Here is a 27,347-nt window from a genome sequence, read left to right on the forward strand (position 1 = left end):
GCCTATTTGGTTGAGGCAGCTTCTTCACCACATCACCTTTAGGAACATGTGCCACATCATTGTCTTTTAAAGCAAACGTGGGTCTCTCCCACACTTTCTTGTTTCCCTGGATTCTTCTGAGGAATTGTGTAAGTATTTCGTCATCCTCAACTTTCTCAACCATGCCAACGTAACGGACACTCCTGCGTTTGGTTGCAAAGTTAACTAGGACAAAGTCACCCACGTTCAGATCTGTGTTTCCAAGATCACTTCTTTCATCCTCAGAGCTCTCTTCGTCAAACTCCTCATCAAGTGGGACTGCGATATCACTCTCCTCAGAGCTGCTATCTATGATTTTCTTTTTGGGTGCTTTCTTTTTGGGTTTTCCCTTTTCTTTGCTATTTTGCTTTTTCCCTGCCAGTTTCTTTTGTCTCTCTTCATAAGCCTTTTCTATTGTCTGCTTCTCTGGAGTATCAGTTAGGATGGCTGTCTTCACACGTTTTTTTAATTAAAAAAAAAAAAAAATCAAAGTCAGAATTGCTTTATTGCTTTAACAGAAGTTACGAAGTCAAACATACTATTAGAAAGCATTGTGATGTGAAAACATTAAACTACCCTCAACACACCTCCACTACCCTCAACACACCTCCACTACCCTCAACACACCTCCACTACCCTCAACACACCACCACTACCCTCAACACACCTCCACTACTCACAACACACCACCACTACCCTCAACACACCACCACCCTCAACACACCTCCACTACCCACAACACAACACACCACCACTACCCTCAACACACCACCACTACCCACAACACACCACCACTACTCACAACACACCACCACTACCCTCAACACACCTTACATTACAAGTATTTTCTCTTATATAAACAGTGCCATTGAAACAGAATTACATTAAAAGGTTGTGGGGGGTGTGCGGAGGACCCCCCAGGCCAGAGCATAAACAGCAGCACTCGTTAAATCTAATCCTCCAGACTCCCGTGGCACAGTGATGTCACACGGCTGGTTGGGTCGGCGTGTGAGAGGAAGTGATGTCACAGGGCTCAGGCCCAGTGCAGGCCGAGGCCGCGGGACAGCGTGAGGGCCTCCAGGTCCTCGTCCTCCTGACGGGCCCTCACACGCTGCTCCTCCAGGAGATACACCAGGGCATCACGCTGCTCCACCACCTCCAACATCTCCCCCAGGATCACACGCTCCTCTGACTGCTCTGCCTCCGTCTTCAGGTGGTCATCCACTGCCATCCTCTCTCGGAGTTCCTGCTGCAGGCGGCCCTGTCTGTCCTCCAACTTCAGCTCCCGAGCAAAGATCATGAGCTCAGACTCGTAGTGCATGAGGGAGTTCTTCTCCAGAGGGAGTTTCAACCAGTGCTGCATCAGAGCATCATCCTGTCTGCCCATACCGGCCGCCTCCCCTCGCAGGGCCTTCTCCACAGCCACGCCTCTCTCCTCCAGCTGCCCCCGCCTCTCCTCCACCTGCTCCAGCTGTCTCAGGATGTCCTGGGCTCTGTGGAGCCTCTTCAGCTGCTCCTGATCGGCCTGCTGGCGTGCGGCCCTCTGCACCCTGCGTGTGATGCGAGCGTCCAGCTCCTCCTCCGCCCCCCCCCTCTGGAACAGCCCCTCCTCCCCCCCCCCCCCCTCTGGAACAGCCTCTCGGCCAGTACACGCTTTCTTTTGATTTGTGCTCTGGGGGGACATTTGGGAAGTGGTAGGATTTCACGAGGAGACACATGTCCAGGTTGGCTGGGAACACATGGCACATCTGAGTCAGCTGGCGAGGCACATCCATGAGGACCAGGCGGAGTGGATGGATTAGCATCAGCGAGTGGATCATCTGCAGCAGGTAGTTCAACTGCAGAAGGTGGATCATCTGCAGGGGATGGATCATCTGAAGTGGATGGACCAGTGGATGCAGGCTGCAGCTCAGGGTTTGGCCGGTCTGACACCATGGATGATGCAAACGCTTCCTCAGGGAAAATATCTCTGTTATATGGAAAAATCCCAGTGGACTTGAATCCAGAAGTGATATTACGGAGTGTCACTGCTGACAAGAAGGCCTCATTCACAAGTCCTGCAATCTGGTAGATGGAGACTGTTTTGCCAGGGTTGGATCTCATCCACCCATCAAGAGCTCGGCTGTATAGGGTCTTGAACGGGCCATAGGCCTACACGGTCACGTCGAGAGGCTGCAAGCGATGCGATGTGTGGGGTGGAAGGGTGAGCAGAACAATACCGTTGCTCTTTGCTTTTTCTACAGCCTTGAGTGAGATGTGAGCTCTAAGATTATCAAGGATTAGCAGCATGGGACGGTCAGGAGTGCACTGAGTGTGCTGTATCAGGTGATCAAGGAACTCAGGCCAGGTGTCTTCATTCATCCATCCTGTTTTGGTGGAGGCACCTTTGGCTCCTGGAGGTGCTCCTATCATGAAGTTGTCCTTAAACTTCACTCTGGGGAAGACAAACATGGGAGGTATGGCATTCCCAGCAGCATTCACTGCACACACCACAGTCACCAGTTCTCCTCTCTCCGCTGATGTGATAGAACCAACTTGCTTTTTTCACAACCTGAATCAAATAGAACGTTTAGAATCAATGGCATGTGCAATCAGTAGGCTACTATTGGTCTAAAGGTACATTGCATTTCGTTTCAGTCCATTCATTTTTTCCAGTTCACAAGTTCACAACATTATTAAAAGCATTAGTTTCAGCATTCTGACAATAGCTAGCTGGTCATTATCACAAGCCACTCAGTATCAGTCTGGTGCTCTCTAGTGTATCAGGTGTAGCTTACCTGCCGTGGCTTTTGAACTGTAAAGACGCCTGTTTCATCCACATTGTAAATCATATGTGGAGGGAATGCATGCCTGTTAAAGAAGAGAGGCAAGGGAAGAACCTAAATCAAAACCACATTTTACAGGTAAAGCCTCCATAAAACATTTGCAACTAAATAATTAATTCTGTCACCTGTACATCACGACAGACAGATTTTCGAAGAACTCCCCCACTGTAGTTTTATTGAAGGCTGTAGCCCTTCCCAGGGATGTTGCCTCCGGAGTTCGGACAGAGAGATGGCGACGTGCTAAGAATCTGCCAAACCAATCTTCTCCTAAAGAGTAGAGAATTCATTATTATAAGATTTAGCTTTGTGGCAAGATCAGTTGGCCTAAGTTAACCTACAGAATCACGTGATCTCTTGCACACCCTAGCCTACCTGCACATTGTTTCTCTGTCCAATTGGCAGGGACAGGGATATTGTTTCTCTCTGCGTATTCAAATGCCAGTTCACGGCACTTAACTGGAGCAAGGCCATGGAACTGGTCAGCGAGTTGTTTCAAGTGTTTGGCAAGCTCCTCCTCCATCTCATCTGTGAAAATTCTCTTTGCCTCAGCTACTGCACCCCAGGCTACTGATATTTATATTGATGATACATCGATCAGTACTTGTAGACTATGTTGATCGTTGCTATGACAACCACCCCGTCTTGCATCACGTGACACACACTAGGGACGATTCTGCCCACATCGACTACTAACAACAACAACAACCGTCACACATGGTAGAATGGATTCAAAATCGATCATTACCTTATCTGCTTCAGGAGATGCCTGTGGTACGAAATACTGTGTCACTGCAGCTTGGTTCATCTGGATCCTGGCATTACGGGAGTGCTGCTCTCCAGAGGCATGCTGTTTCACGTCTGACAGGCTGCTGTGTGCGATAGAAAATACCCGCCGTCATATCGTGCAGTTAGCTTTATACTCGTTTTCAACAATGCTGACAAGCCACCTGTTCGCTTCTTCCCAATCGCGTCTGTATTTCTGCAAACGCCTTTGTTTTTTTGCAGGACGAGGTGGAGTATCATGCTCTGTTTCTGGTTCAGCAGCCGGTTCCTCCATCTTCTTTAGAGAAGATATTATGATGATATTCAGTGTTTAGGATTTTTCACATTAGTGGCGGGCTGGTGTGTTTTCGCGCGCTCACCACGGCAAAAAAAAAAACGCGTGCAAGCGCATAAAACGCGCACTGGCGCTCAAAACAAAGACGTGATTTCACCAAAAACTAGAGGGTGGCAACATTTTTTAATTTTTTAAATAGCGGTTAAGTCATTAAAGCGAAGCAGGTGATACACAGAAAGATCATCAGCTCAATATGAAGTACACAAGAGATAATCAGCTCATCAAATATGAAGTACACCCATTAGCGGGAACATTATTTGTTTCACAAAATAGGCTGATTTAGTTGAGCATGAACATCAGAGACATACATTACGAATGTTCATTTAAAATACTCTATACTGAGCACTGGTATAAGAACATGAACCAGAGAACAGCAGTAAATGCAATAACCCACAGTCGTCGCTGATGATGTTGCATTTTCGATTAGGATACGCTTACGGGATTAAAGGGACGGGCGACGGGCGATTTCCTGAAATCCAAATGTCCCGCAAAATTCGGACCAATCACAAAACTGTTTTGCAAGCGCGCCTTTTGAGAGTCTCGATTGCAGTGCGGGCCGCCACGAATCAATGCATATAGAGGAAACACATTGCCCAGCGCTGCAGTAAGATATATTGGAGGAATCACGCAATGCGGGTGGATTGAAAATACGGAACAAACAGCGTTCCGTATTGGTTCAAAACGGAACGCATCTTTTAACTGTCAAATAAGGAACGATTCCGTATTTCAAGGTACGGGTGGCAACCCTAGTTAGCGAGCTAACTCGATTCACCATGTCACCAGAGAGCGTTTTGACATTTCATTTTCACTTGACAGTCAGTGACTGTCTGGGGGCAACGTGTTGGCAAGCTGTACCTATGGGAAACAGTTACCGAGAATACTGACAGACACCGTAGTTTCACTTTTCTTATCCGAACACAATCATCTAATTTGACCATCACAAACAAACGACGCCTTATTCTATGTTCATGTTTAAAGGATGAAGACACAGGACACAACTAATATAATAAGATAACTATTATCTATAAACTCACTCTTCTTAACTCGTGCTCCCTCCCCATCCTCCTTGTCAGATGTTCTCTCTGTGGTGTGTAACCACTGAAGCCTGAACTTACCTGCTTGGTAATTTAGTATTGTGTTATACTTCTGCTAACTAAGTATGGTGATATACTTTGTGCAGAGACTCTAAGTTTGTGTTGCCTCGTGCCAGTTATTATCTCTGAGTTTTTGGAGACTGAGTTTGCTCCTCTTTTATTTTCTGCATTACAGTCTGGTTGTTTTGTATACCTGTCAATACTCAGATTTTTTATTCTACAAAACCTGCCTACTGCCTCCTTTGTTCTACTCTACAACTGGGTCCAAACCTTAGCAAACCATAACACATATCCCATGAAGGGCATGCCAATTGTAAAGTGATGGATACAATTTGGTCTACATAGCTGTTTATTGTAAGGTTCTAGGCACAGAGGGAGCCAGACAACAGGCAGGTGTGGTGAGAAGTGGGCGTTTTCATCATCTCCTCCATCTCATCCAACCTCTCCATCCTCTCCTCCATCTTTTAGAATCTGCTGATGAAGTAAAAGGGTAGAAGTTTTTCAGTGTCTGTGCCGTCTCTTGCCACTCGTCCGTTAGTATGTTAGATACTTTGCAGTAATTCCCCAAATGACCAGAAAAAGTAGCTAGATTTGTCGCTGGTCACTTTTGACTAAGAGGGTCTGGAAAGTCGCCAGATTTAGCGACAGTCGCCAAGTTGGGAACACTGTTCCTGCCTGGTGATGTAGTTTACAGATAGCAATGAATTCCTGACAGATTTTTTTCAAAACATACCTTCACCACTAACATGGATAGTTGTAACGTACAAATGAGTCCATCTCCTTTTTAAGTCCATGGGTCAACATGTTTTCCCTGTTCAGGCAAGTAGGATGATCTTCGATGATGAGCTCAGCATGTGGCCTCGTATCATCCAGGACATAGTTGACTTGAGAAGACCTGTACAAATAAATCAACAGTAAAACAAAGAACATCAGTCGTTTTCCAAATGAATAATAAAATATTAAGTGAATACAGTGTAGATGCTATAAAATATATATAGATTTATGAAACACAGGATAAGATGTAAATTCCTTTGTGCAGGCACGTACGTGAGAGTGTGTGTGTGTGCGTGTGTGTCGTCTTGGTGGTGAGTGGTTCATGCGGGGGGGGGGGGCTGGGGTTAGGTTTAATTTCGGACGCATCATCAGTAGTGTTCCTCCAGGTCATGGGGTGTTTCGGCCATCACACTAATAGTGTATAGTCTATACACCCTCGCCAGAGGTGGCCAGCTCAGGGGGATCAGCCCCGAACTTGCGTCAATCCTAATTCGTCATGAGAATGGCTGACGTCTCATGAGACTATGCAAGGCAGGGGCGTCCTTTTCCCTGAGTCAGGCCTAAGTTGACCGCATACCTTCTGGTTGGCTACTTCGGGGCCCAGCAGGGATCTTTCCTTCTCATAAAAAGCCACTGGCTGCTTCTTTCGGCTGCTTCCGATGCAGCTTTGATGGCTGAACGCAGGCTTTGGCCTCTGATTCCCAGGTCTGTAAACAATCTGGTGGTAGATCTTGCCACAAACCCTCTGCACCCCACCTCCACTGGGCGGACTTCAGTGTTCCAGCCGCGGTGTTGTGCTTCGGCGGCGATCTCAGCATAGCGTAGATGTTTCCGCTCGTAAGCTTCATCCACTGCATCCTCCCAGGGTACGGTTAGTTCAATGATGTACACCTTTTTTAGAGAAGGGGACCAGAGAACCAAGTCAGGTCTCAGGGTGGTTATGGCGATCTCTTTAGGAAACACAAGCTGTCGTCCAATATCAGTCAGCATCTTCCAGTCGCGGGCCAACCGTAGCTGGCCTCGCTCAGATGGTGTAGAGCTGCTCCTGGTAACCTTTGCCCCCTCACTGACAAAGGTAATTGCCTGTTGGTGGTTGGATGCTGATGGCGGTAGGGAGTTGGTGGCAGCTCGTTTGTCCTCCAGGGTGGATGCAAAGATCTTCAGGACTTGGTTGTGACACCACGTGTAGCGTCCCTGGGCGAGACTAGTTTTGCATCCTGAAAGAATGTGCCTGAGGGTGGCTGGCGTGGAACAAAGGGCACACCCCGGGTCTTCACCATACCACTGGCCAAGGTTAACTGGTGTTGGAAGGACGTCGTATGTAGCTCTGATAATAAAGCTCAACTGCCTCGCTTCCATGGCCCACATGTCCTTCCAGCTAATCTTCCTCCTCTCCACACTGTCCCATCTCGTCCACTGTCCCTGCTTGGCAAGAGAGACTGCCTTGGCCCATCTTCCAGCCTCCTCCTGATGGCGTACTTCCTCCACCACCATCTTCCTCCGTTCTGGTGCTGTGGCCTTACTCCAAGCAAGGTGAGCAGCTGTTAGCCCGAAGCCTCCTCTTCCCTGCTGAACATACCCCACAATGTCAGCATGTTTGAGGAGTAGGGTCCATCTGCGCGCAACAAATCCATCACCCGGAAATGTGTTATGCAAATATGCAGGCGCGGTATGATGACGTATGGTACATCACATTTCCGGGTGATGGATTTGATGCGCGCAGCGCAGATGGATACACTAGGAGTAAACCATGAATCGCCTTACTACGGCCTTACTACGGTGAAAACTACGGAAAAAAACTAATATGTAGAGTACAGTCCTATCAATTGTTCGAAAAGGAGTAGGAAGAAGCCTGTCCTACCCCTGTTTATACTTAACAATTATGCTTACATTATATAATCCAATTAATTAATACATATATTTCAGTATCATCCGTTCTAATACTTTTTCATTAAAAATAATTTAAACCTTTTTTTAAATAGAGCAATAGAGCAATATTTCTGCTTTCCTTCATATTTTCTTCATATTTTTGACATTAGGAACAAGTTATTAGTGTGATCACGATATCCGACCTCATGTACAATCTGTACTGCAGTAAAAATGTGGAACGCCCTTCCTATAATCTTAAAGGAGTGCAAAACACTGCCCACCTTCAAAACCACTCTCAAAAAACATTTACAGGAGGCTGCAATCCGTAACTGGACCCTCTAAATCAAAAATCAGATTAAAAGACCCGAACTACCCACTGTACATACTTTGTGTTTTGTCCCCCGCCCCCACCTGTGGTGTATGTCCCCACCTGCCCTACCCGCTGTACATACCTGATGTTTTGTTGTATTGTTCTTCCCATGATGGATGTATTTTTATCTTGTAGATAGTAATAGTTATTTGTCTGTATTATCTTGTAGATAGTACTAGTTTGTTTTGTCGGTCTTACATGTAACGATGAATTGAGAATCAAGGACCCCAATTGAAATAAGCCAGTGGCTTTCTTGGGTTTTTATCCTGTTAGTTGACCTTGTATGTAATATGTACTTTCATGTACCTACTTCTGCAAATCTTCTAATAAAGTTTTCAATCAATCAATCAAAATCCTCATAGCTTTTTTCTGTAGTGTAATCAATGGGTTTAAAGTGCTTTTATATTCATTTCCTCATATCTCCACACAGTAACTCAAATAGGGTAAGACAAGACAACAATATAGAGTATACAACATCCTCTGTTCCAGAATATGTTTTGCCCTGCACAATACTGCAATACTCCTTGATACTTTGGATCTAACGTATCTTATATGAGATTTCCAACAGAATTTACTGGGCTTAAAGTGCAGACTCTCAGCTTTAGGTTAAGGGTATTCACATCCAAATTGAAGGAAGGGTTTATGAATTATAGCTCTTATGTATAATAACCAAAAGTAATTAGACAATTGACTCAAAAGCTGTTTCATGGGCCAGTGTGGGCTATTTATTCCTTCATTATTTCTTTATCAATTAAGCAGGTAAAAGGTCTGAGTTGATTCCAAGTGTGGCATTTGCATTTGGAGGCTGTTGCTGTATACGCACAACATGCAGTCAACAGAGCTCTCAATGCAACTGAAACAGGCCATCCTTAGGCTGTAAAATGCACTTCAATTACATCTGGATTGTTTCATTTCAAATCCTTTGTGGTGGCATACAGAGACAAAATTATGGAAATTGTGTCACTGTCCAAATACTTCCAGACCTAACTGTATATAAATAAAAGAATGTCAATGACCCCAGGTGAGGGACTTTATTAGGTCAAACAGGTTTGAGGGGTCAGGCAAAGGACTTGGTGGAGTCAGGCAAGGGTCAGGCGATCATCGTTGTAATCCATGGAGCAGGGCAGGAACCGTGGTGCAAGGTGCTGGGCTGGAGGTGTCCATGGTGCTGAGTGCACACTGATGAGCTAAATAAAACATTCTATTTCTGATGTCAACAGCACTAGGGCTCCTTCACAAAACCCTTACTGGAATCTTCATACACTCTGTGAATTAGTCTTTACTTTCTGATGAGTCAACAGCAATAACCCCATCCAGTGCGACATGTAGATAGCATATATTTAGAATATGTAAAATGCAAACACCAGAAATGCAAGAAAGTTTATGAGGTATACCAAATGGAATTAATAACAAGTGTTACAACCCTTCTGTCTAGAGTAAAATAAGGGCCTAACAGGGTAGAGTGCAGAATGTACAGGTGTGTTGCAACACAAATGCCCAAAAAAAGTGTACAAGGGATCAAATCAATTCAAGCTTTATTTGTATAGCGCATCTCACAAGATACGACTCAATGCGCTTCAATCAAGACATCATTGCTGATTGCACTTTAGCACAAGTGCTCTTTCAACATTGTCTCTATGGTCTTTCAGCTTCCTTTTCTTCTCACATTTTCGACCATATAATGGTGAGACAGCTGCTTCTCACTGTTGAGACAAAATGTTATAAAGAAGTGATTAATAATTAATTTAAGAAACTCACATTCATCAGTGGTTGCAAACTGTCATGGAATTTGTATTAGCACTCTCCTCATGTTTCCAAAATGCATTGCAAATGCAATGCACTAACAAGTCATTGGTCACTCTTCGTTGGTGTTGAACTTGTTGAGCCCTTTCCTAAAATAATAATACAGTGCTTAACCATGTTACAATGAAAAGGTGCAGTTAAGTACTGAATGAGTCACTCACTTTCTTTCCTTGATCATTCTACCTCAAGTGTCCTGATATAAAGTGTGGTTTCACTTTCCAGGCTTCTGACATCTTTGTCCCTGGTAACAGGATACACACATAAGCATGACTATGTGTACAGCTGTGAATGGTGGATAGTATGTTTGTATGCAATAAACTTCATTCACACTAACCAATTCTTTAGGAGGAAAGCTGTAAGGCCTCTTGAAGTACGTGTGGTCCTCGTCAGTGTCCAGTGGCATCTGTACAGAGTCCACCATTATTGCCAGTATGTTTTACATGAAAGGGTTAACTACTTCAAAAAGAGATCCAGGCTGGATTCAGAATGACACAGTACCACTAAACATATTGCATGTGCCATAAAGTTGCATGGAGTATGTGTTTTAGGAGCAGTAGCCCATTCAGAAACAGGCACACGGTCATAGATACTTAGTGAGAGATGCACTGACCATGGTGTTGCTTGCATGACTCCTTTTAACACTTGAATAGGTCCTGAATACAGGTGGGACACTGTCGTGAAGGGTCGCTCTGCCTTCCTCACTAAAGTGAGCAAACTTCCTTCCATATCTGAAATTAACACACATTATCTTCACCGGAAGGTTGAATTGTAGGGCCAGGTGTTACCCCAAAGTCCTCTTGATAATAAATGTACAAATACAATTATTATTTTTGTAGCACTGCAGCATACCCTTCCAGCCCAATGTTTTCCACCAGGACAATACACCACCACCTTCTCAGGAGAGACATGTCATCCTAAAGAAAGAGCAGTTACTCAATTTGCATTCAAAGTCTTATAGCATATTGATATAATGGGTTCTTGTTTTCTTAATACTTACAATGCTGAAGTCAAAGGTAGCCTCCATGGCGAAATACCAGGCATACTGTAATGAGAAAAGACACAAAGACAAGATTACCATGTGACAGCTTATAACTCAGTGAGAAGGTAGTCACACACATCCAATGAAATGTACATGGCTGATAACTCCATAGGAAAGTGATATGAGAGGTCTGCACACATGAATGTTCCTTAATACCTTTTATTGCACACCTTTTTATTTGCAAATGCACAAACAGAATGTTGGTCAGGACTAAGTGGTGGTCAGTCATTGTTACATACATTTACACATTTTTTTGATGGTTTTAAGGAACAATCAAGTGTGCCATATCACTTGGTGGCATTACCATAACTCACCATTATCATGAAGACACCACAGTCATTGCCACTGGTCTGCCTCGGAAGCCCCTGTACGAAGAAAAGTTAGTTAGAGAATAGTAGGTAATTATGACTATAGCTATAATATGATAGTAACATTCAAACAATACCTCCAAATCCAGACCAGTCTTCTCTGTCCAGGATCCCGCAACAATTTTCTCAGCAACACCCCTGGGCAACCAAGAATAAAACTAAGTCAAACAAAGAAGTACACACCTCCTACAGGAGAGAAAAAAGGAACAACATTCGTACCACTGCTGCTTCAGAACCACTTCACACCATGCAAGTCGGTCGATCATGCTTATTTGCAAAAGTTCAATGAGGAGGATTTCTCTGTGTTTCTCTTTCCTTGTGTTGGAAATGTGTCTATTTAAGTCCACTCCAGCTTTCGGGAAGCCAATCCTTTCTGAATGTTGGACAAACAATCAGTACATAATGCATGCATTGCCACAATGCCTCCTGATTGAACACAAGTCTTTAGAAATGGCAGTAACATTAGACAGGTCAGGGGACCGCCAGGACACACATCATAGGCAGGTCAGGGGACCGCCAGGACAAACATCATAGGCAGGTCAGGGGAACGTGACCGCCAGGACACACATCATAGGCAGGTCAGGGGAACGTGACCGCCAGGCAGGTCAGGGGAACGTGACTGCCAGAGCAAAAAATATTTGGGGCAACCTTAATAGTGTTCTGTAGGCTTCAGAGGTGAATCCCCTTGGAGTTTTGAAATACTGCGAATCTAGAAAGAAAATTTCTTTCTGGTGTGGCCTCATTACCTACAGGGAATAACGCATTCTGGACAATAAGCAAAAAGGACACTTTGGGGGTAATACAATTGACACAAACTCACAAGCAAATGGCATATGAAGGTTAAAGCTGAGAAATGCTCAACTACATTGTATGTCTTTATAATCTACTACATATATGTCATATGTATAATCTACTACATATATGTCATATGTTGCATATAAAGTTATGCTCTGTATATATATATATATATATATGGGTATAGTACACTTACACACAGGACAAAGTGGCCTGGAACCCACAGTGGAAGGATAAGGGCATCCTTCTGATCAGCATGTTCCTGTTCAAAACCATGTACTGCATTTATCATTTTTATCCAACACTTAACTGGGGTGTGCATGATTATGAATTACATGATAATTTGATGAAGTCCTTTCTCAGACATGTAGTGTTTTTTTTGGCTTAGTTTTAGGTATTTAGGACCAACACAGCTAATGTGCTGATGTCCCATGAAGGGCATGCCAATTGTAATGCTGGATACAATGTTGTCTACATAGCTGTTTATCTTATTCAAATACCGGCTCAATCATTTGACTTACTGGGAAATGGCTCATGGGATCACAGTTGTGGGAATGGACCCACGTTGAGGTTACATGAAGGTCAGCAATGAAAACCGCCTTTCCCTGTAGAATTCAAGTGCATCTAAAATTAGTCAATGCTAGAAAATGGTACGTAAAACATATGGCTGAGTTCCAGCTATCTATTAAAATCACAACAAGGCATATAAGCCACAACATTACCTTTTCATCCAGGCACTTCAACAATCAACTATCCTTAGTATAAACATTTCTTGCATAAATGATTTAAAAAAAACATACCTTCATAGTAGCCATTTGGTCAATCAGCCTGAGGCAAGCGTTTCCTACCTGGTGATGTAGTTTACAGATAGCGTTAGACAATGAATTCATGACAATTTCTTTTCAAAACATACCTTCACCACTAACATGGATAGTTGTAACATACAAATGAGTCGATGTCCTTTTGAAGTCCAAGGGTCAACATGTTTTCCCTGTTCAGGCAAGTTGTTTTATCTTTGATGATGAGCTCATCATGTGGCCTTGTAATATCCAGGACATAGTTGATCTGGAGAGGACATGTACAAATAAATCAACAGCAAAACAAAGAACACAGCATGAACGTCAGTCGTTTTCCAAATGAATAATAAAATACGAAGGACAATAGTATATAGAAACATCAGTTTACCAGCTGCTCCTGAAGGGGATGATGACCCTTTAGGGTCCATGAGGCTCTGCAGGGCTCCAGTGAGGACATTATTGTTATGTCCTCACATTTTTCTGAACATTGGTCAATGTTCTGCGGTTCCTTTTGCACTGTAGTAAAAGGTAGATCATCGTCATGACTTGATCCATACACATTTGTCCAGCTGAACCAGTTATACAGATGATAACAGGCTGTCATAATACCTGAGGGGTGTGCTGGAGATGAAGTGCCACTTGAATACAGTGTAGATGCTAAAAAAGATATGATCAATAATTTAAAAAACATTAGCAGTGGAGACAAAACAATTTCAAAGAGAACAACATTTAACACACATATGTAAATATTTAACACGCACCCATTACTGCCTTTCCACTTGAATCAAGGGTGATGTCCTCTGGTGACACTTTCCGAAGGTCTGTCAGGGTCTTCTCATTGACCATGCTGTTGTGGTGATGAATAATACATCGCATGACAAAGAGATGGCTTCCCGGAGACATCAAGTTCATAAAATAGTTATTTTTTTTCATTTTTGAGAAAAGCTGTTCGGCTGTTTGAGAGTTCACCCAGCCACAGAGCTCCGGGACAAGGCCTATCTTTCTGAGGCAATCCTTTGGGTCTTTTGTGTTAGCCTCATGGAAAGTGTCATAGAGAGCATAGTGATCCGAAGATCCTGTTGTAGGGTGTGCATTTATGTCCACGGGCTCCTTTTTCAATTTTAACCAGGGCAGGTTTATTTTCAGCCCACCTTTCTCAGCGGACTTCAGATTGTCAGGTGTGGCTTCGGTCAGTCTGCCTTCATTTGGTCTGAAGGGCAGTTCTTCGGATTCCCTCAAGTTGGTGTGAGTAGCCAAACCTCTGGCAAAGTCATATATGGCCACATTTGGGAAGTGTTTAAAAGACAGCAGCATGTCCGCATAATCTCTTGGGCTTTCAGCTCTTATATTGAACTTAAGCGCATTCACAATTCCACATGGGCACATTATCACTGCCCAGCCGCCTTAACAGGAAAATAAATTGAAATATAAGTACATGATAATATAAGTACACTGGTGATATAAAGTGTTTAATTTGGACTTATTTTCTCTAAGCAAAAATATAATAAATTCCGATAATTGTGTTTTGCTAAACTTACCAGATGCACTCCAGACCTTTTGGAAGACCTTGTCATATGTACTGCGGCTTTTCATCTCCTCCCTCAAGCGAACGATAAGGTCCATTTTTGACCCGGTTGAGTCAAGCCCACAGTGTTTTACCAGGTTTCGCACTGCAAGAACCTGTGTTTTCATGGTAGTGAAAGTACATTAACAACCAGATAAACTATTACATACAGACTTCAGTTAAATTATATTAAATGTGTTGCTTACACTTATGCATGACCATCTAATAACAATTAGTTTGAGAAAATCTTTTAAAGTAATCTCACCTTCAACTTCATTATCTCATTGGTCAATCTCTCCTCGGTTACGTCCATCTCTGCCGCCTCCATCAGTTGTGAAGTATTCCTACCTCGACCCTTCATGTACTCTGTGTTGAAGACAATGTTGTTGGCCCTGGTCTGAGGACCTATCCATGGTGCCCAATTATGGTAGGAAGGGGATACCACACAAGGATTTGCAGCATTACCTAGGCAAGAGCAAACAGACAACACAAGCAAAAACACTAATGGTGGTCAACAAGGCTATATACTGTACATAATACAGGTACATGCACCTAGAAAACATATACAAAAATGTACACCTGTCTTCAGTTGGATACACTTGGCACAGATCACTCTTTAAATCCTTCCCTTTAAATTCCTCCAAGTTGAAAATCTTCACTTACTCTTCACAAAGCCTCGACAAAGGATCTCTTGGCTAACGGAACGCCAGAAGTCCTCAATGTCGACCCGGCCATCAAATATAGGTGGTGGCTCTGGGATATCACTGACTGAAAGACAAACAGTTACATAACATAGTAAAAATAACAGTGGTCATTGTAACAGACCTCATAAGAGATAAGCACTCACTTGGCATGCTGAAGACTCCCTTCTTATGCAAATCCATCACCACAACGGGAGGATGATCTCCACAGTTCACACATGAGAAATTATATGTATGCGAGGAAAGGGCTTCAAAATGCAGGTAACCGTGGAGTATGGAGTCCTTGGCTGGATAAGTTTGATTGTTTGTGGCTTGTAAAATCTCCACAGCTCTTCCCACTGCTGTATGGTTCTACAAATGGACGTGGAGGGAAAACTGTCAGGTCAACATCAAATGGAAAGCACAGGCTAACACATACAAAATATCAAACGTGTGTTACCTGTACAGAGTTCCTCAGGTAAAGGCATAACTGATGTGTCAAAATGACACTATCATTAAAATTATGCAGCCCCTCTGCCCACTCCTGGTAGCGGTAAAATGTGCCACATGCTGCACATTTTTTTACGTATGTTGTTATCCCTGTAAAAAAGGATGTCAGTGACATGATGGTTACTATATGATGGACAAACCACATATTTGGTAATTCATGGAACTAAACAATTCAGAAATAACGATGTCTGTCATGAAATGCAACCTACCCTCCACAATTCCAGTGACTGTGACGATCTTCGCTTTTCTGGACACGACAATTGGCTCAGAAAGAGCAACTTCGCCGGGACACTTATGGCAATAGTTCTCTTGTGGAGCCAAGTGCCTTGGTATATCCTCTGATTGTAAGACTTTAATGGGAAGATCTGTTGGCAGGGCTTTGTGTCCTATAAGGTAATCCACCATATCCAACAGCCTTCCCTTTCCTTCTGGGGGATACAGGGGAACAGCCTGTGTGTCCTCAGGTGCTGCCTGTGTGTCCTCAGCGGTAAATGTCTCATAAGAAGAGTCTTCGAAATACTTTTTGGTGAAAAGGGTAGGCCTTGTTTGGTGCACGTGCCACCTGGCTATAGATTTGTGTGGGCAGGATGTTCTGGGTTTTGAACATGGGCAATGCCAGGTGTTTATGGAATGTTCATAGTGGACCATGACCCTCCCCAATCTTGAATAGGAGGAGATGTGTGGTTCCAACACTGAAAAGAAAATGCGTCCCTGTTCTTGGCCAGGGTTCACCTCAACACTGAGTGGTGCAGCTTCTTCACCAGCAGCCAGCTTCCTTCTCAGACACACACTCTCTGTGTCCTTGCTAAACCATTTGTTCAGGACCATTTCTGAGAGAATCCCTTCATCAAGATCAATGGCTGACTTGGTGTTCACAGGACAGTACACCAAGGACCGAACATGGTTGCAGTCAAAACCCGATAGGCTACTTCGACGTGCATAGTCATATGCCTTGCTGCATGTCTCTAATTCACAGGTTACCTGGTTATTACCCCAGGAACATTTTTGGACATGAATCCAGTGCACAGGACCCCTAAAGGTCTTGGAAACAGCAAACATTCCCTTTTTGTTATCTATGCAGAATGATTGTAGATGGTGATTTGCTGTAATGTCTAATGGATTTGATGAGTGGTACCTTTCGATGTGCTTCTTGACGTTCTTCTTGTTGAGTACTAAGTTACAAAAACAACATGTTGTTGATTGGTACCTTGACCTCGATATCTGGGGGGCTGTCTGAGACGTAGTTGCTGGAGCCGTCGTCCCCACAGCAGCTGGGAGTTGAGTGCAACACTTTTTTAAGTGATTAAGAAAATACTCCTTACGCATAATGACTCGGGGGCAAAAGCCACAGTGATAATGGCTGTTGGTCACACAGTCACAGTGGCATTTATAAAAAGCATATCCTAAAAGAAATAAAGAAAGTGATTTAGAAGATAGGCCTTCTAGAAACATACCAATAAGTTGTATTTTTGTAAATACATAATTTGAAAAAAGGTGTTTGTGAGAACAATACATAATCATGTCACTAACAATAATAGACCCCTGGTCTGAGGTATATTACTCTTCCTGCTACGACTGGTGAATTGATGATTCACTTGCTTAGTCAAATGTATTGATTAAAAGTCGCTTTGGAAACAGGCGTCTGCTAAATGCCCAAACTTTTATTAAATAAAAATTCGATAACATAGGGTCCATGCCTATAACTTGAACTTTTGCATTTGAATTAATAATTAAACCCACATTAGGTAATTAATTCAGCGTTGCTAACAGGTCAGAACCGTAATATAAATCTAATGTGGAATGTGAAAGCTCACACAAACATCAAATGAGCCCACAATGTCTGATCTAAAACTAATTTACACCAAGGATGTGCTGGGGCACAGAAATAACACATTAACACCATTTAAAATTCAAATGATGACATGATAATATATAGGTGGACTTACCTCCATATTTCACAGCAGAACTATGGTGGAACTGCATATGAGATAGAAGAGCAGGGTACTTCCCTGCCTTGTGACAACATGGACACTGGAATGTGTCCAAGTCCAATCTCTTAAGCGCAGGATATTGTCCATCTGGAAACATCATGTTGGTCTATGGAAGAATAAAATATAATTAGGTGAATGTATCGAATGTGACTCCAAATAACTTTCATTTCCTTTAAATTGAATATTTCATTCCTTTAATTCATCTTGCTTGAAAATATGTGACCTGAGCTCAAAATATTATATGTGCAACCTACATACAACAGTGAACACACTACCAAAGTTCGAAAATAGCATATAGTTCATCTTTAACTTAGTGTTAGTTGTAATAATTACCACGTGAAAGTCATTCCCTTCCCCCCACCTGAGCGCGGCGTTTTTTAGCCCTGCCGGCTGTACATGTTTATCTTTGTTTTGTCACTATTTGCACTTCTGGTTATATGCATAACTGCATTTTGTTGTTGGTACTTGTACTCAGCAATGACAATAAAGTTGAATCTAATCTCATATCTGATAACGCTAAACCACATAGAATTACCCAATTAGATGAACAAAACTACAGCCAAATGCGTAACACATGCAACAACCTAAATAATAAATACATATATGAAAACTATAACATGTTCATTAATAATATTTCGAAATTCTCACCTGAGCTGCATTTGCCATTGTACTTGTAATTCTTCTTCTTCGTCGTCTGTATTGTATTGTAGCGAACGGAGATTGGTAGTCCTCTGTATCGAATTGTAGCGAACTATCAGATCCTTCAAAATCTCGCGGATTCTCGCGGTTTCTTTTACCGACGCGCTTACGATGACGTGGCCCAACACATTTCCGGGTGATGGATTTGTTGCGCGCAGATGGATACTATAGTGTTTGAGGGCTGCTGTTGCTTCCTCCACCGCTTTGGCTGGTGTCCATTTGCGCCTGGTTGCCAAGGTTGGTGCGTTGTTGCTCACCACTAAATCTCTGGATTCATTCAGTGTCATCTGGAGTCTTGTTTTTGCACACTTGAACTCCTCTGTGAGACTGGTGAGGGGCAGCTTGAGGATGCTATCTCCGTAGAGACCTATGGTGGTAAGGCATCGTGGAATTCCGAGCCATTTCTTGATGTAGCCTGTGACTCCTCTTTCCAACTTCTCTACGGTTGAGATTGGGACCTCATACACTGCGAGGGGCCACAGCATCCGTGGTAGGAGTCCAAACTGCAGGCACCAAGCCTTTAACTTTCCAGGTAGCTGTGTTTTGTCGATGGACTGCAGGCCACTGCTGATATCTTTGCGCAGTTGTAGCACCTGGTCTTTGTCCTTCAGGCTTGCATCATACCACCTGCCAAGGCTTTTTACAGGTTGCTCAGACACTGTTGGGATTGGATCATCACCGATGAAGAATTTCAGGTCAGAGAGCACTCCCTTCACAATTGAGATGCTTCGTGACTTGGATGGTTTGATCTTCATACGGGCCCAACTGATGTTCTCTTCCAGTTTTCTGAGCAGCCTCCTGGTGCATGGGACGGTGGTGGTCAACGTTGTAATGTCGTCCATGTAAGCTCTGAGTGGAGGGAGACGCTGACCAGAGTCAACTCGCTGTCCGCCTACAACCCATTTTGAGGCTCGGATGATGACTTCCATTGCCATCACATATTATAACCAATAATAGAAAAAACATTAGCAGTGGAGACAATACAATTTAAAATAATTTTTATTTTAAAAAATAACATTTTAATTTTTTTAAATTAAGAAACTTTAATTTACCCTTCAAACCAAGCAGGACAATAAAAAAATTATTAAAACCTGCTTATACAGTAGAGTAACCTCATCAAAAGTTAATACAGAAATCTGGAGGAAGATAATTGAACTGAGAACAAAAACTGATACATCTCTAAATGTAATACTTAACAACAATACACATTTAAAAACAATAATTGCACACGGCCCCGACCCCGTCGCACCGCCGAACCCGACCCCACCGCCCCGAATGAGACAATGCACACGGCACGCGACCCCGCCACACGACAACACCCGACCCCCCACCCACACCCACTCACTTCGGTGGTGTGAATTGAGAATCGAATGCCGCCGCGCGTCAAAACCGCACCGCACGCCGCGCGCACCGTCCCACCCAAAACAATGGAATCGAACTCGGCGGCGCGACAAAACCGGGGCCGCGCGCAACCACCACTCCCAAATATATATTATTATTAAATATGACATCCAGAGATTAATTCTCGTTGGCTGGGTCTTAACCAATTAAAATGCTTAAGTCTTAAAAATGTGTCTGTATTCCTCTCTCTTTATGATATGTGAGGAGAAGAAGAGTGTTTTAACATTCTGAAAATGTCCAGTTAGTCTTTTACTGTATATCTGAACCAGACTTAAACTAGCAGACTTAAAAAGCTCTCTTTTAAACGAGCTCTTCTGCTTGAGCAGCATCTTCCAATATCCCTGGTCCTTCTTCATCAGCTGTATGACTGGCTCATTGCACTTCACCTCCCAGGAGCAGCTCTCAGCAGCGATGGGGCCATGGAGCTCCAGGTCTGCCCGGTACGGTCGCTCATTAACAGTGGCACTGAACACCACTCGCTCAGAGGAGAATTACTGGGGGTTAGTCCTTCGGTGTCAGCAGACCTCTCCCCCGGCTGCTGCCGAACACCAGCCCGGGTGAGGGACCGGGTGAGGGTGCCGGGCCGTGGAGCTTAATAACCATCTGCTCCATGATAGGCTCACTATAACAGCGGAGCCCTCCCGGCGTCTCAAGTCGAGACACCCATTTGTGCCTGCCGCACAGGATCTCAGGCAGCAATGCAGAGATCTCAACATCAGTGCGGCAGGATGGGCGGATTATATGTGGCGCGCGGAGTGGGAGGCTAACACCTCCAAACTCCGCGGCCACATCCCAGTTGCCGGCGCTGAGCCCCTCGGGATGGACTTGCCAAGGCTATCCTGGGTGAGGCTCAATCGTCTCCGGACCGGCGTCGGGCGTTTCCGCTCATCAATGCACAGATGGGGCTTGGCCCCAATTGCGTCGTGCGAGTGTGGCGCAGAGGACCAAACCGCAGACCATATTATCCTGGATTGCCCGGTGTACCACCCACCCAACGGGACGCATGGTCTGTCGGTATTAGATGACGAGACGATGACGTGGCTTCTGGAGGGGTGTCCAGAAATATAGCCCGGGTGAGCCCCTCAACCAGGTCTCGGGGTGGTAAAAGGGTAGCCCCTCGGCCCCGAGCCTGGTGGAGTGGAGAGGAAAAACAACAACCCATACACCGAAGAAGAAGAGGAGAATTCACATCTCTGTTCCACAGAGTTGAGCAGCAGTACTCTCAGAACGACTCTGTTCTCCTCGAAAAACAAGCGACCATTTGGAATCTCCTCTTCATTGTCCTCAAAATGATCAAAGTCCAGACTTACAAAAGAGCTCAACTGGATGATTTTCATTTGGTCACAAAGCAAAGTTGAATATCCATAACAGGACTGAGTTATCCCTTACGTGCCCGAACCCAGTTTTCCTTGCATGAAAATTAAGCAGGGATTAGGGCTGCCCAAAGACCAAAAAAATAAAACATTCTGAAAAAACAACTAATATATGAGTGCTTAACACTCATGTGTGATGAAGAGATCCAGAATAGAAGTTTTCATTCAGCTTTTGAGCCACAAAAATATTATTTTACATGAGGCCTATGCAAAGCATGGATGTGTGATTACAGTCCTTAACGCCTGATGTTGTGTATACCTTGGCATTTCAAGTGACTGAGAAAATGTACTTCTCTGGACATCTTATGAGCATTTTGCATCCACTGAATTTCAGAAACTCACCCAAGACTAATCCATCGAAAACGTAAGTTTTCACCAGAAGGTGCTTGAAGTGAAGTTTTTTTTTGATTTTATCCCTTTTTCACCCAATTTGGTATCCAATTGAACCCAACCTAGCATCCAATTATCCCCTGCCTATTGCGTAGGATCCAAGCCCGGATTATCCATATATTGCATCGGGTGAACGCCCTGGGGCACCAGCCAATGGGGGGGGCACCACATTATTCGGACAATGAAGAGACCTTTAAAATATTTTGCGCACATTTTTAAAATATAGGCTATATTTACTGGAAGTCATCCACACAGGTACAAAACTAACGGTTATATTTAGGCTATCATGTATAAAAAGATAAATAATTGCGAGTTCAGTGTAAGTGCCCCCCCCTAGATGTCCCGCTTTGTGCGGGACTGCACAGCATTTTCACGACTTTTAGTGCGTCCCGCAAATTGGGACGATGTCCCGCATATTTAATTATTATTGGCAAAAAAAAATAAAAAAATAAATCGGATTTATCCAATGGCTGTGGAGAAAGAAGGGAAGGCTATCATCATGGGGCTGTGTTTGCTGTCAATCAAACTGTAGCACACGTCAGGTGCTGGGGTCAAGTGCAGCCAGGTTAACCAATGAAAGCAAGTGGTAGAACGCACATATCTAGAAAAAGTCATGAAAGGAGGGTCCTGACATTTGATCGAGTGCAAAGGTAGAATTTTTTTTGTACTCACTGGTGCGCGATGACACCTCACGGCTTTCCTAGTGTTAAACTTCGAACTTATCATCAGACAGTGACGGAAACCCTTTCACTTTCAGCTTCTGTTATGCGCATCTAGTCTTATCGCGTGACCACAGTACATGAACAGTGAGGTGTCGTCAACACCTCACAATTACAAAGTTTAGATAAACAAAATAAACAATAATTGTACAACAATAACAATTTCCTTACATATAATAACATATACATTTCTATAAAGAATCTTTTTACATTTAAGAAAATAACAAAATTGATTCTTTACTATGACAGTTACACCAATCCTACCGGTTATGTAGAAGCTCAGTCCAACGGTACTTTCTCTTTCAGGTCCTGTCTTGGGGAAGGCTCGCCAGCCTACACCCTCCCACCAACCTCCGATGGAGTTGGACACGCAGAATGCAGACAGTGTATCCAGCACAGACTACACTACATGTAGTCCTCGGATCGGTCTGCACAGATTAGCTTCGGCAGGTGTCACACCAGTTGATTCATGGACAGCTGAATTCAGTGCAAACCGAAACTCCGGCAGGTGTTTGTCCCAGCCTTTGTGGTTTTCCCCGACATATGAGGCTATCATAGTCTTCAGGTTTCTGTTGATCCTCTCCGTCAGATTGGTCTGGGGGTGGTACGCTGTCGTCCTCTTCTGTGCCACATTCCACTGTTTGCAAGTGGCTTCAAACACCGAAGAGACGAACTGCGACCCTTGGTCGGAGAGGATGTACTCAGGGACTCCCCAGCGGCTCAGGATTTCCTCTGTCAGGACCTTTGACACTGTTTCAGCAGTGGCCCGCCGCAGGGCAAAGAGCTCCACCCACCGGGAGTAATAGTCCACAAACACAAGGAGGTAGATGTTTCCCTTCGAACTCCTAGGGAATGGGCCCATCAGGTCGACTCCTAACATCTCCCAGTGCCGATGGTCTACGGTCTGCTGGAGCTTCCCGACAGGCTTCCGGCTCTCAGGCTTATACTGCTGGCACACTTGACAACGCTGGACATGCTGTTTGACATCCAAACTGAGGTTTGGCCAGTAAGCCAGAGCCTGTAGCCTCTTGTAGGTCTTAAACCTGCCCAGATGCCCAGCCAAGGGGTCTTCGTGGAAGGTCTGCAGCAGCTGTTGTCGCAGAGGGGGAGGAATGTACACCTGGTACAAGGTCTTGTGAGGTAGGTGGACCACTCTGTAGACGTTGTCCTCCAGGATGGTGAATCTGGTGGTAGAGTTTACCTCAACCTCGCCTGTGTTCGTGATGTTCTCATACAGCCTCTGGATGACTGGGTCGGCTTGCTGGGCCTTCCAGATGGTTTCATCAGAAACATGTAGGTCCTTCCCAGTTTCCCAATGGGAGGAGACAGACAGCAGGATGGCACAGGTGGGTGTGGTCAGACAGGAGGGGTCTGCCGGGGCTCTGGATAGAGCGTCGGGGACTGTGTTATATTTCCCTTTCCTGTACTCCACTGTAAAGGTGAACTCCTGTAGTCGGAGAGCCCATCGGATGAGTCGGGTGCTGGGTTTTTGGGTTTTGAAGACCCACACCAGGGAAGAGTGGTCTGTTACCACAGTGAAAAACCTGCCTTCCAAGTAATGCCTCCACTTTTCCAGAGCCCAGACTACCGCCAGGCATTCCTGCTTTGTGATTGAGTATGGTAGCTGTGGTTGTTGTTGGAGAGGCTGTGGTTGTTGGAGAGGCTGTTGTGGTTGTAGGAGAAGATGTGGCTGTAGTTGGAGACACTGTGGTTGTAGTGGGTACTACTGTTGTGGTTGTGGGAGAGGATATGGTTATTGTTGGAGAAGTTGTTGTGGTTGTTGGAGAACCTGTGGTTGTTGTCGAAGATGCTGTTATTTTTGTTGTTGGAGAGGCTGTGGTTGTGGTTGGAGATACTGTTGCGGTTGTTGGAGAGTCTGTTGTGGTTGTTGGAGAACCTGTGGTTGTTTTTGGAGAATCTGTGGTTGTTGGTGATGCTATCGTTGTTGTTGCAGATGCTGTGGCTGTGGTTGGTGAAGCTGTGGTTGTTGTTGGAGAAGCTGCAGTTGTTGTTGGAGATGCTGTTGTGGTTGTTGGAGAGGATGTCATCATTAGGTTCACTTCTTATAGGGCTTCCTTCTTGTAGGGCTGCCTCTTCCTCTTCCTCTTTCTGCTGTGGAAGGTCCAGCTTCATCAACGAGCGCGGCCTCTCTGCTAAAGGCCAGGGCCAGCTGTAGCTCCTCCTCCCTGCTGGTCTGGGGGCGGGCCTGCTCCAACTCTGAGCCCTGAGGGGACGTGGAGTCAGGAACGTCAGTCAGGTCAATCACTGGGGACTGGGCCTTATAGGGCTTCCTTCTTGTAGGGCTGCCTCTTCCTCTTCCTCTTCCTCTTTCTGCTGTGGAAGGTCCAGCTTCATCAACGAGCGCGGCCTCTCTGCTAAAGGCCAGGGCCAGCTGCAGCTGTAGCTCCTCCTCCCTGCTGGTCTGGGGGCGGGCCTGCTCCAACTCTGAGCCCTGAGGGGACGTGGAGTCAGGAACGTCAGTCAGGTCAATCACTGGGGACTGGGCCTTATAGGGCTTCCTTCTTGTAGGGCTGCCTCTTCCTCTTCCTCTTCCTCTTTCTGCTGTGGAAGGTCCAGCTTCATCAACGAGCGCGGCCTCTCTGCTAAAGGCCAGGGCCAGCTGCAGCTGTAGCTCCTCCTCCCTGCTGGTCTGGGGGCGGGCCTGCTCCAACTCTGAGCCCTGAGGGGACGTGGAGTCAGGAACGTCAGTCAGGTCAATCACTGGGGACTGGGCCTTATAGGGCTTCCTTCTTGTAGGGCTGCCTCTTCCTCTTCCTCTTCCTCTTTCTGCTGTGGAAGGTCCAGCTTCATCAACGAGCGCGGCCTCTCTGCTAAAGGCCAGGGCCAGCTGCAGCTGTAGCTCCTCCTCCCTGCTGGTCTGGGGGCGGGCCTGCTCCAACTCTGAGCCCTGAGGGGACGTGGAGTCAGGAACGTCAGTCAGGTCAATCACTGGGGACTGGGCCTTATAGGGCTTCCTTCTTGTAGGGCTGCCTCTTCCTCTTCCTCTTTCTGCTGTGGAAGGTCCAGCTTCATCAACGAGCGCGGCCTCTCTGCTAAAGGCCAGGGCCAGCTGCAGCTGTAGCTCCTCCTCCCTGCTGGTCTGGGGGCGGGCCTGCTCCAACTCTGAGCCCTGAGGGGACGTGGAGTCAGGAACGTCAGTCAGGTCAATCACTGGGGACTGGGCCTTATAGGGCTTCCTTCTTGTAGGGCTGCCTCTTCCTCTTCCTCTTTCTGCTGTGGAAGGTCCAGCTTCATCAACGAGCCCGGCCTCTCTGCTAAAGGCCAGGGCCAGCTGCAGCTGTAGCTCCTCCTCCCTGCTGGTCTGGGGGCGGGCCTGCTCCAACTCTGAGCCCTGAGGGGACGTGGAGTCAGGAACGTCAGTCAGGTCAATCACTGGGGACTGGGCCTTATAGGGCTTCCTTCTTGTAGGGCTGCCTCTTCCTCTTCCTCTTCCTCTTTCTGCTGTGGAAGGTCCAGCTTCATCAACGAGCGCGGCCTCTCTGCTAAAGGCCAGGGCCAGCTGCAGCTGTAGCTCCTCCTCCCTGCTGGTCTGGGGGTGGGCCTGCTCCAACTCTGAGCCCTGAGGGGACGTGGAGTCAGGAACGTCAGTCAGGTCAATCACTGGGGACTGGGCCTTATAGGGCTTCCTTCTTGTAGGGCTGCCTCTTCCTCTTCCTCTTCCTCTTTCTGCTGTGGAAGGTCCAGCTTCATCAACGAGCGCGGCCTCTCTGCTAAAGGCCAGGGCCAGCTGCAGCTGTAGCTCCTCCTCCCTGCTGGTCTGGGGGCGGGCCTGCTCCAACTCTGAGCCCTGAGGGGACGTGGAGTCAGGAACGTCAGTCAGGTCAATCACTGGGGACTGGGCCTTATAGGGCTTCCTTCTTGTAGGGCTGCCTCTTCCTCTTCCTCTTCCTCTTTCTGCTGTGGAAGGTCCAGCTTCATCAACGAGCGCGGCCTCTCTGCTAAAGGCCAGGGCCAGCTGCAGCTGTAGCTCCTCCTCCCTGCTGGTCTGGGGGCGGGCCTGCTCCAACTCTGAGCCCTGAGGGGACGTGGAGTCAGGAACGTCAGTCAGGTCAATCACTGGGGACTGGGCCTTATAGGGCTTCCTTCTTGTAGGGCTGCCTCTTCCTCTTCCTCTTTCTGCTGTGGAAGGTCCAGCTTCATCAACGAGCCCGGCCTCTCTGCTAAAGGCCAGGGCCAGCTGCAGCTGTAGCTCCTCCTCCCTGCTGGTCTGGGGGCGGGCCTGCTCCAACTCTGAGCCCTGAGGGGACGTGGAGTCAGGAACGTCAGTCAGGTCAATCACTGGGGACTGGGCCTTATAGGGCTTCCTTCTTGTAGGGCTGCCTCTTCCTCTTCCTCTTCCTCTTTCTGCTGTGGAAGGTCCAGCTTCATCAACGAGCGCGGCCTCTCTGCTAAAGGCCAGGGCCAGCTGCAGCTGTAGCTCCTCCTCCCTGCTGGTCTGGGGGCGGGCCTGCTCCAACTCTGAGCCCTGAGGGGACGTGGAGTCAGGAACGTCAGTCAGGTCAATCACTGGGGACTGGGCCTTATAGGGCTTCCTTCTTGTAGGGCTGCCTCTTCCTCTTCCTCTTTCTGCTGTGGAAGGTCCAGCTTCATCAACGAGCGCGGCCTCTCTGCTAAAGGCCAGGGCCAGCTGCAGCTGTAGCTCCTCCTCCCTGCTGGTCTGGGGGCGGGCCTGCTCCAACTCTGAGCCCTGAGGGGACGTGGAGTCAGGAACGTCAGTCAGGTCAATCACTGGGGACTGGGCCTTATAGGGCTTCCTTCTTGTAGGGCTGCCTCTTCCTCTTCCTCTTTCTGCTGTGGAAGGTCCAGCTTCATCAACGAGCGCGGCCTCTCTGCTAAAGGCCAGGGCCAGCTGCAGCTGTAGCTCCTCCTCCCTGCTGGTCTTGGGGCGGGCCTGCTCCAACTCTGAGCCCTGAGGGGACGTGGAGTCAGGAACGTCAGTCAGGTCAATCACTGGGGACTGGGCCTTATAGGGCTTCCTTCTTGTAGGGCTGCCTCTTCCTCTTCCTCTTTCTGCTGTGGAAGGTCCAGCTTCATCAACGAGCCCGGCCTCTCTGCTAAAGGCCAGGGCCAGCTGCAGCTGTAGCTCCTCCTCCCTGCTGGTCTGGGGGCGGGCCTGCTCCAACTCTGAGC

The 27,347-nt window shown here is 46.1% G+C and overlaps 1 protein-coding gene and 1 long non-coding RNA gene across 7 annotated transcripts; both read right to left on the bottom strand.

Annotated features, from left to right (window-relative positions):
• Window positions 1-9,639: 9,639 nt before the first annotated feature.
• On the bottom strand, window positions 9,640-11,616 carry LOC308168481 (uncharacterized protein). Of its 6 annotated transcripts, none has more exons than XR_013937736.1 (9): window positions 11,497-11,616; window positions 11,355-11,415; window positions 11,224-11,274; window positions 10,868-10,912; window positions 10,720-10,784; window positions 10,481-10,598; window positions 10,205-10,273; window positions 10,032-10,111; window positions 9,640-9,770 (listed from the first exon to the last, which is right to left on the bottom strand). XR_013937736.1 is itself a non-coding variant. In XM_080543079.1 (9 exons), exons 1-8 carry the CDS (start codon window positions 11,541-11,543, stop codon window positions 10,050-10,052), a joined length of 510 nt encoding a protein of 169 aa, XP_080399205.1. In that variant the 5' UTR covers window positions 11,544-11,616; the 3' UTR covers window positions 9,640-9,770; window positions 10,032-10,049. The 6 variants fall into 6 exon arrangements, 5 of the variants coding, with proteins under 5 accessions (XP_080399205.1, XP_080399208.1, XP_080399206.1 ...); XM_080543079.1 differs by having other exon boundaries at window positions 10,032-10,103; XM_080543082.1 differs by lacking the exon at window positions 10,032-10,111 and having other exon boundaries at window positions 9,647-9,770.
• A 4,718-nt stretch (window positions 11,617-16,334) lies between these two features.
• On the bottom strand, window positions 16,335-18,301 carry LOC308168483. The gene is made up of 3 exons (XR_013937737.1): window positions 18,263-18,301; window positions 17,570-17,720; window positions 16,335-17,026 (listed from the first exon to the last, which is right to left on the bottom strand). It is a non-coding gene; the product is annotated as an uncharacterized lncRNA (long non-coding RNA).
• Window positions 18,302-27,347: the final 9,046 nt, after the last annotated feature.

Source organism: Nansenia antarctica, assembly GCF_963989245.1.
Source record: "Nansenia antarctica genome assembly, chromosome: 12".
Lineage (NCBI taxonomy): Eukaryota > Metazoa > Chordata > Actinopteri > Argentiniformes > Microstomatidae > Nansenia > Nansenia antarctica.

What these genes read in the sequence shown, in the direction of transcription:
- LOC308168481 (XM_080543079.1), bottom strand. Translation starts at nt 11,543, where the DNA reads ATGATCGACCGACTTGCATGGTGTGAAGTGGTTCTGAAGCAGCAGTG. An exon ending in AGACTGGTCTGGATTTGGAG is followed by an intron (nt 11,275 to 11,354) that starts GTATTGTTTGAA and finishes TTCTTCGTACAG; the next exon opens with GGGCTTCCGAGGCAGACCAG. An exon ending in GTGGTGTCTTCATGATAATG is followed by an intron (nt 10,913 to 11,223) that starts GTGAGTTATGGT and finishes TTCTCATTACAG; the next exon opens with TATGCCTGGTATTTCGCCAT.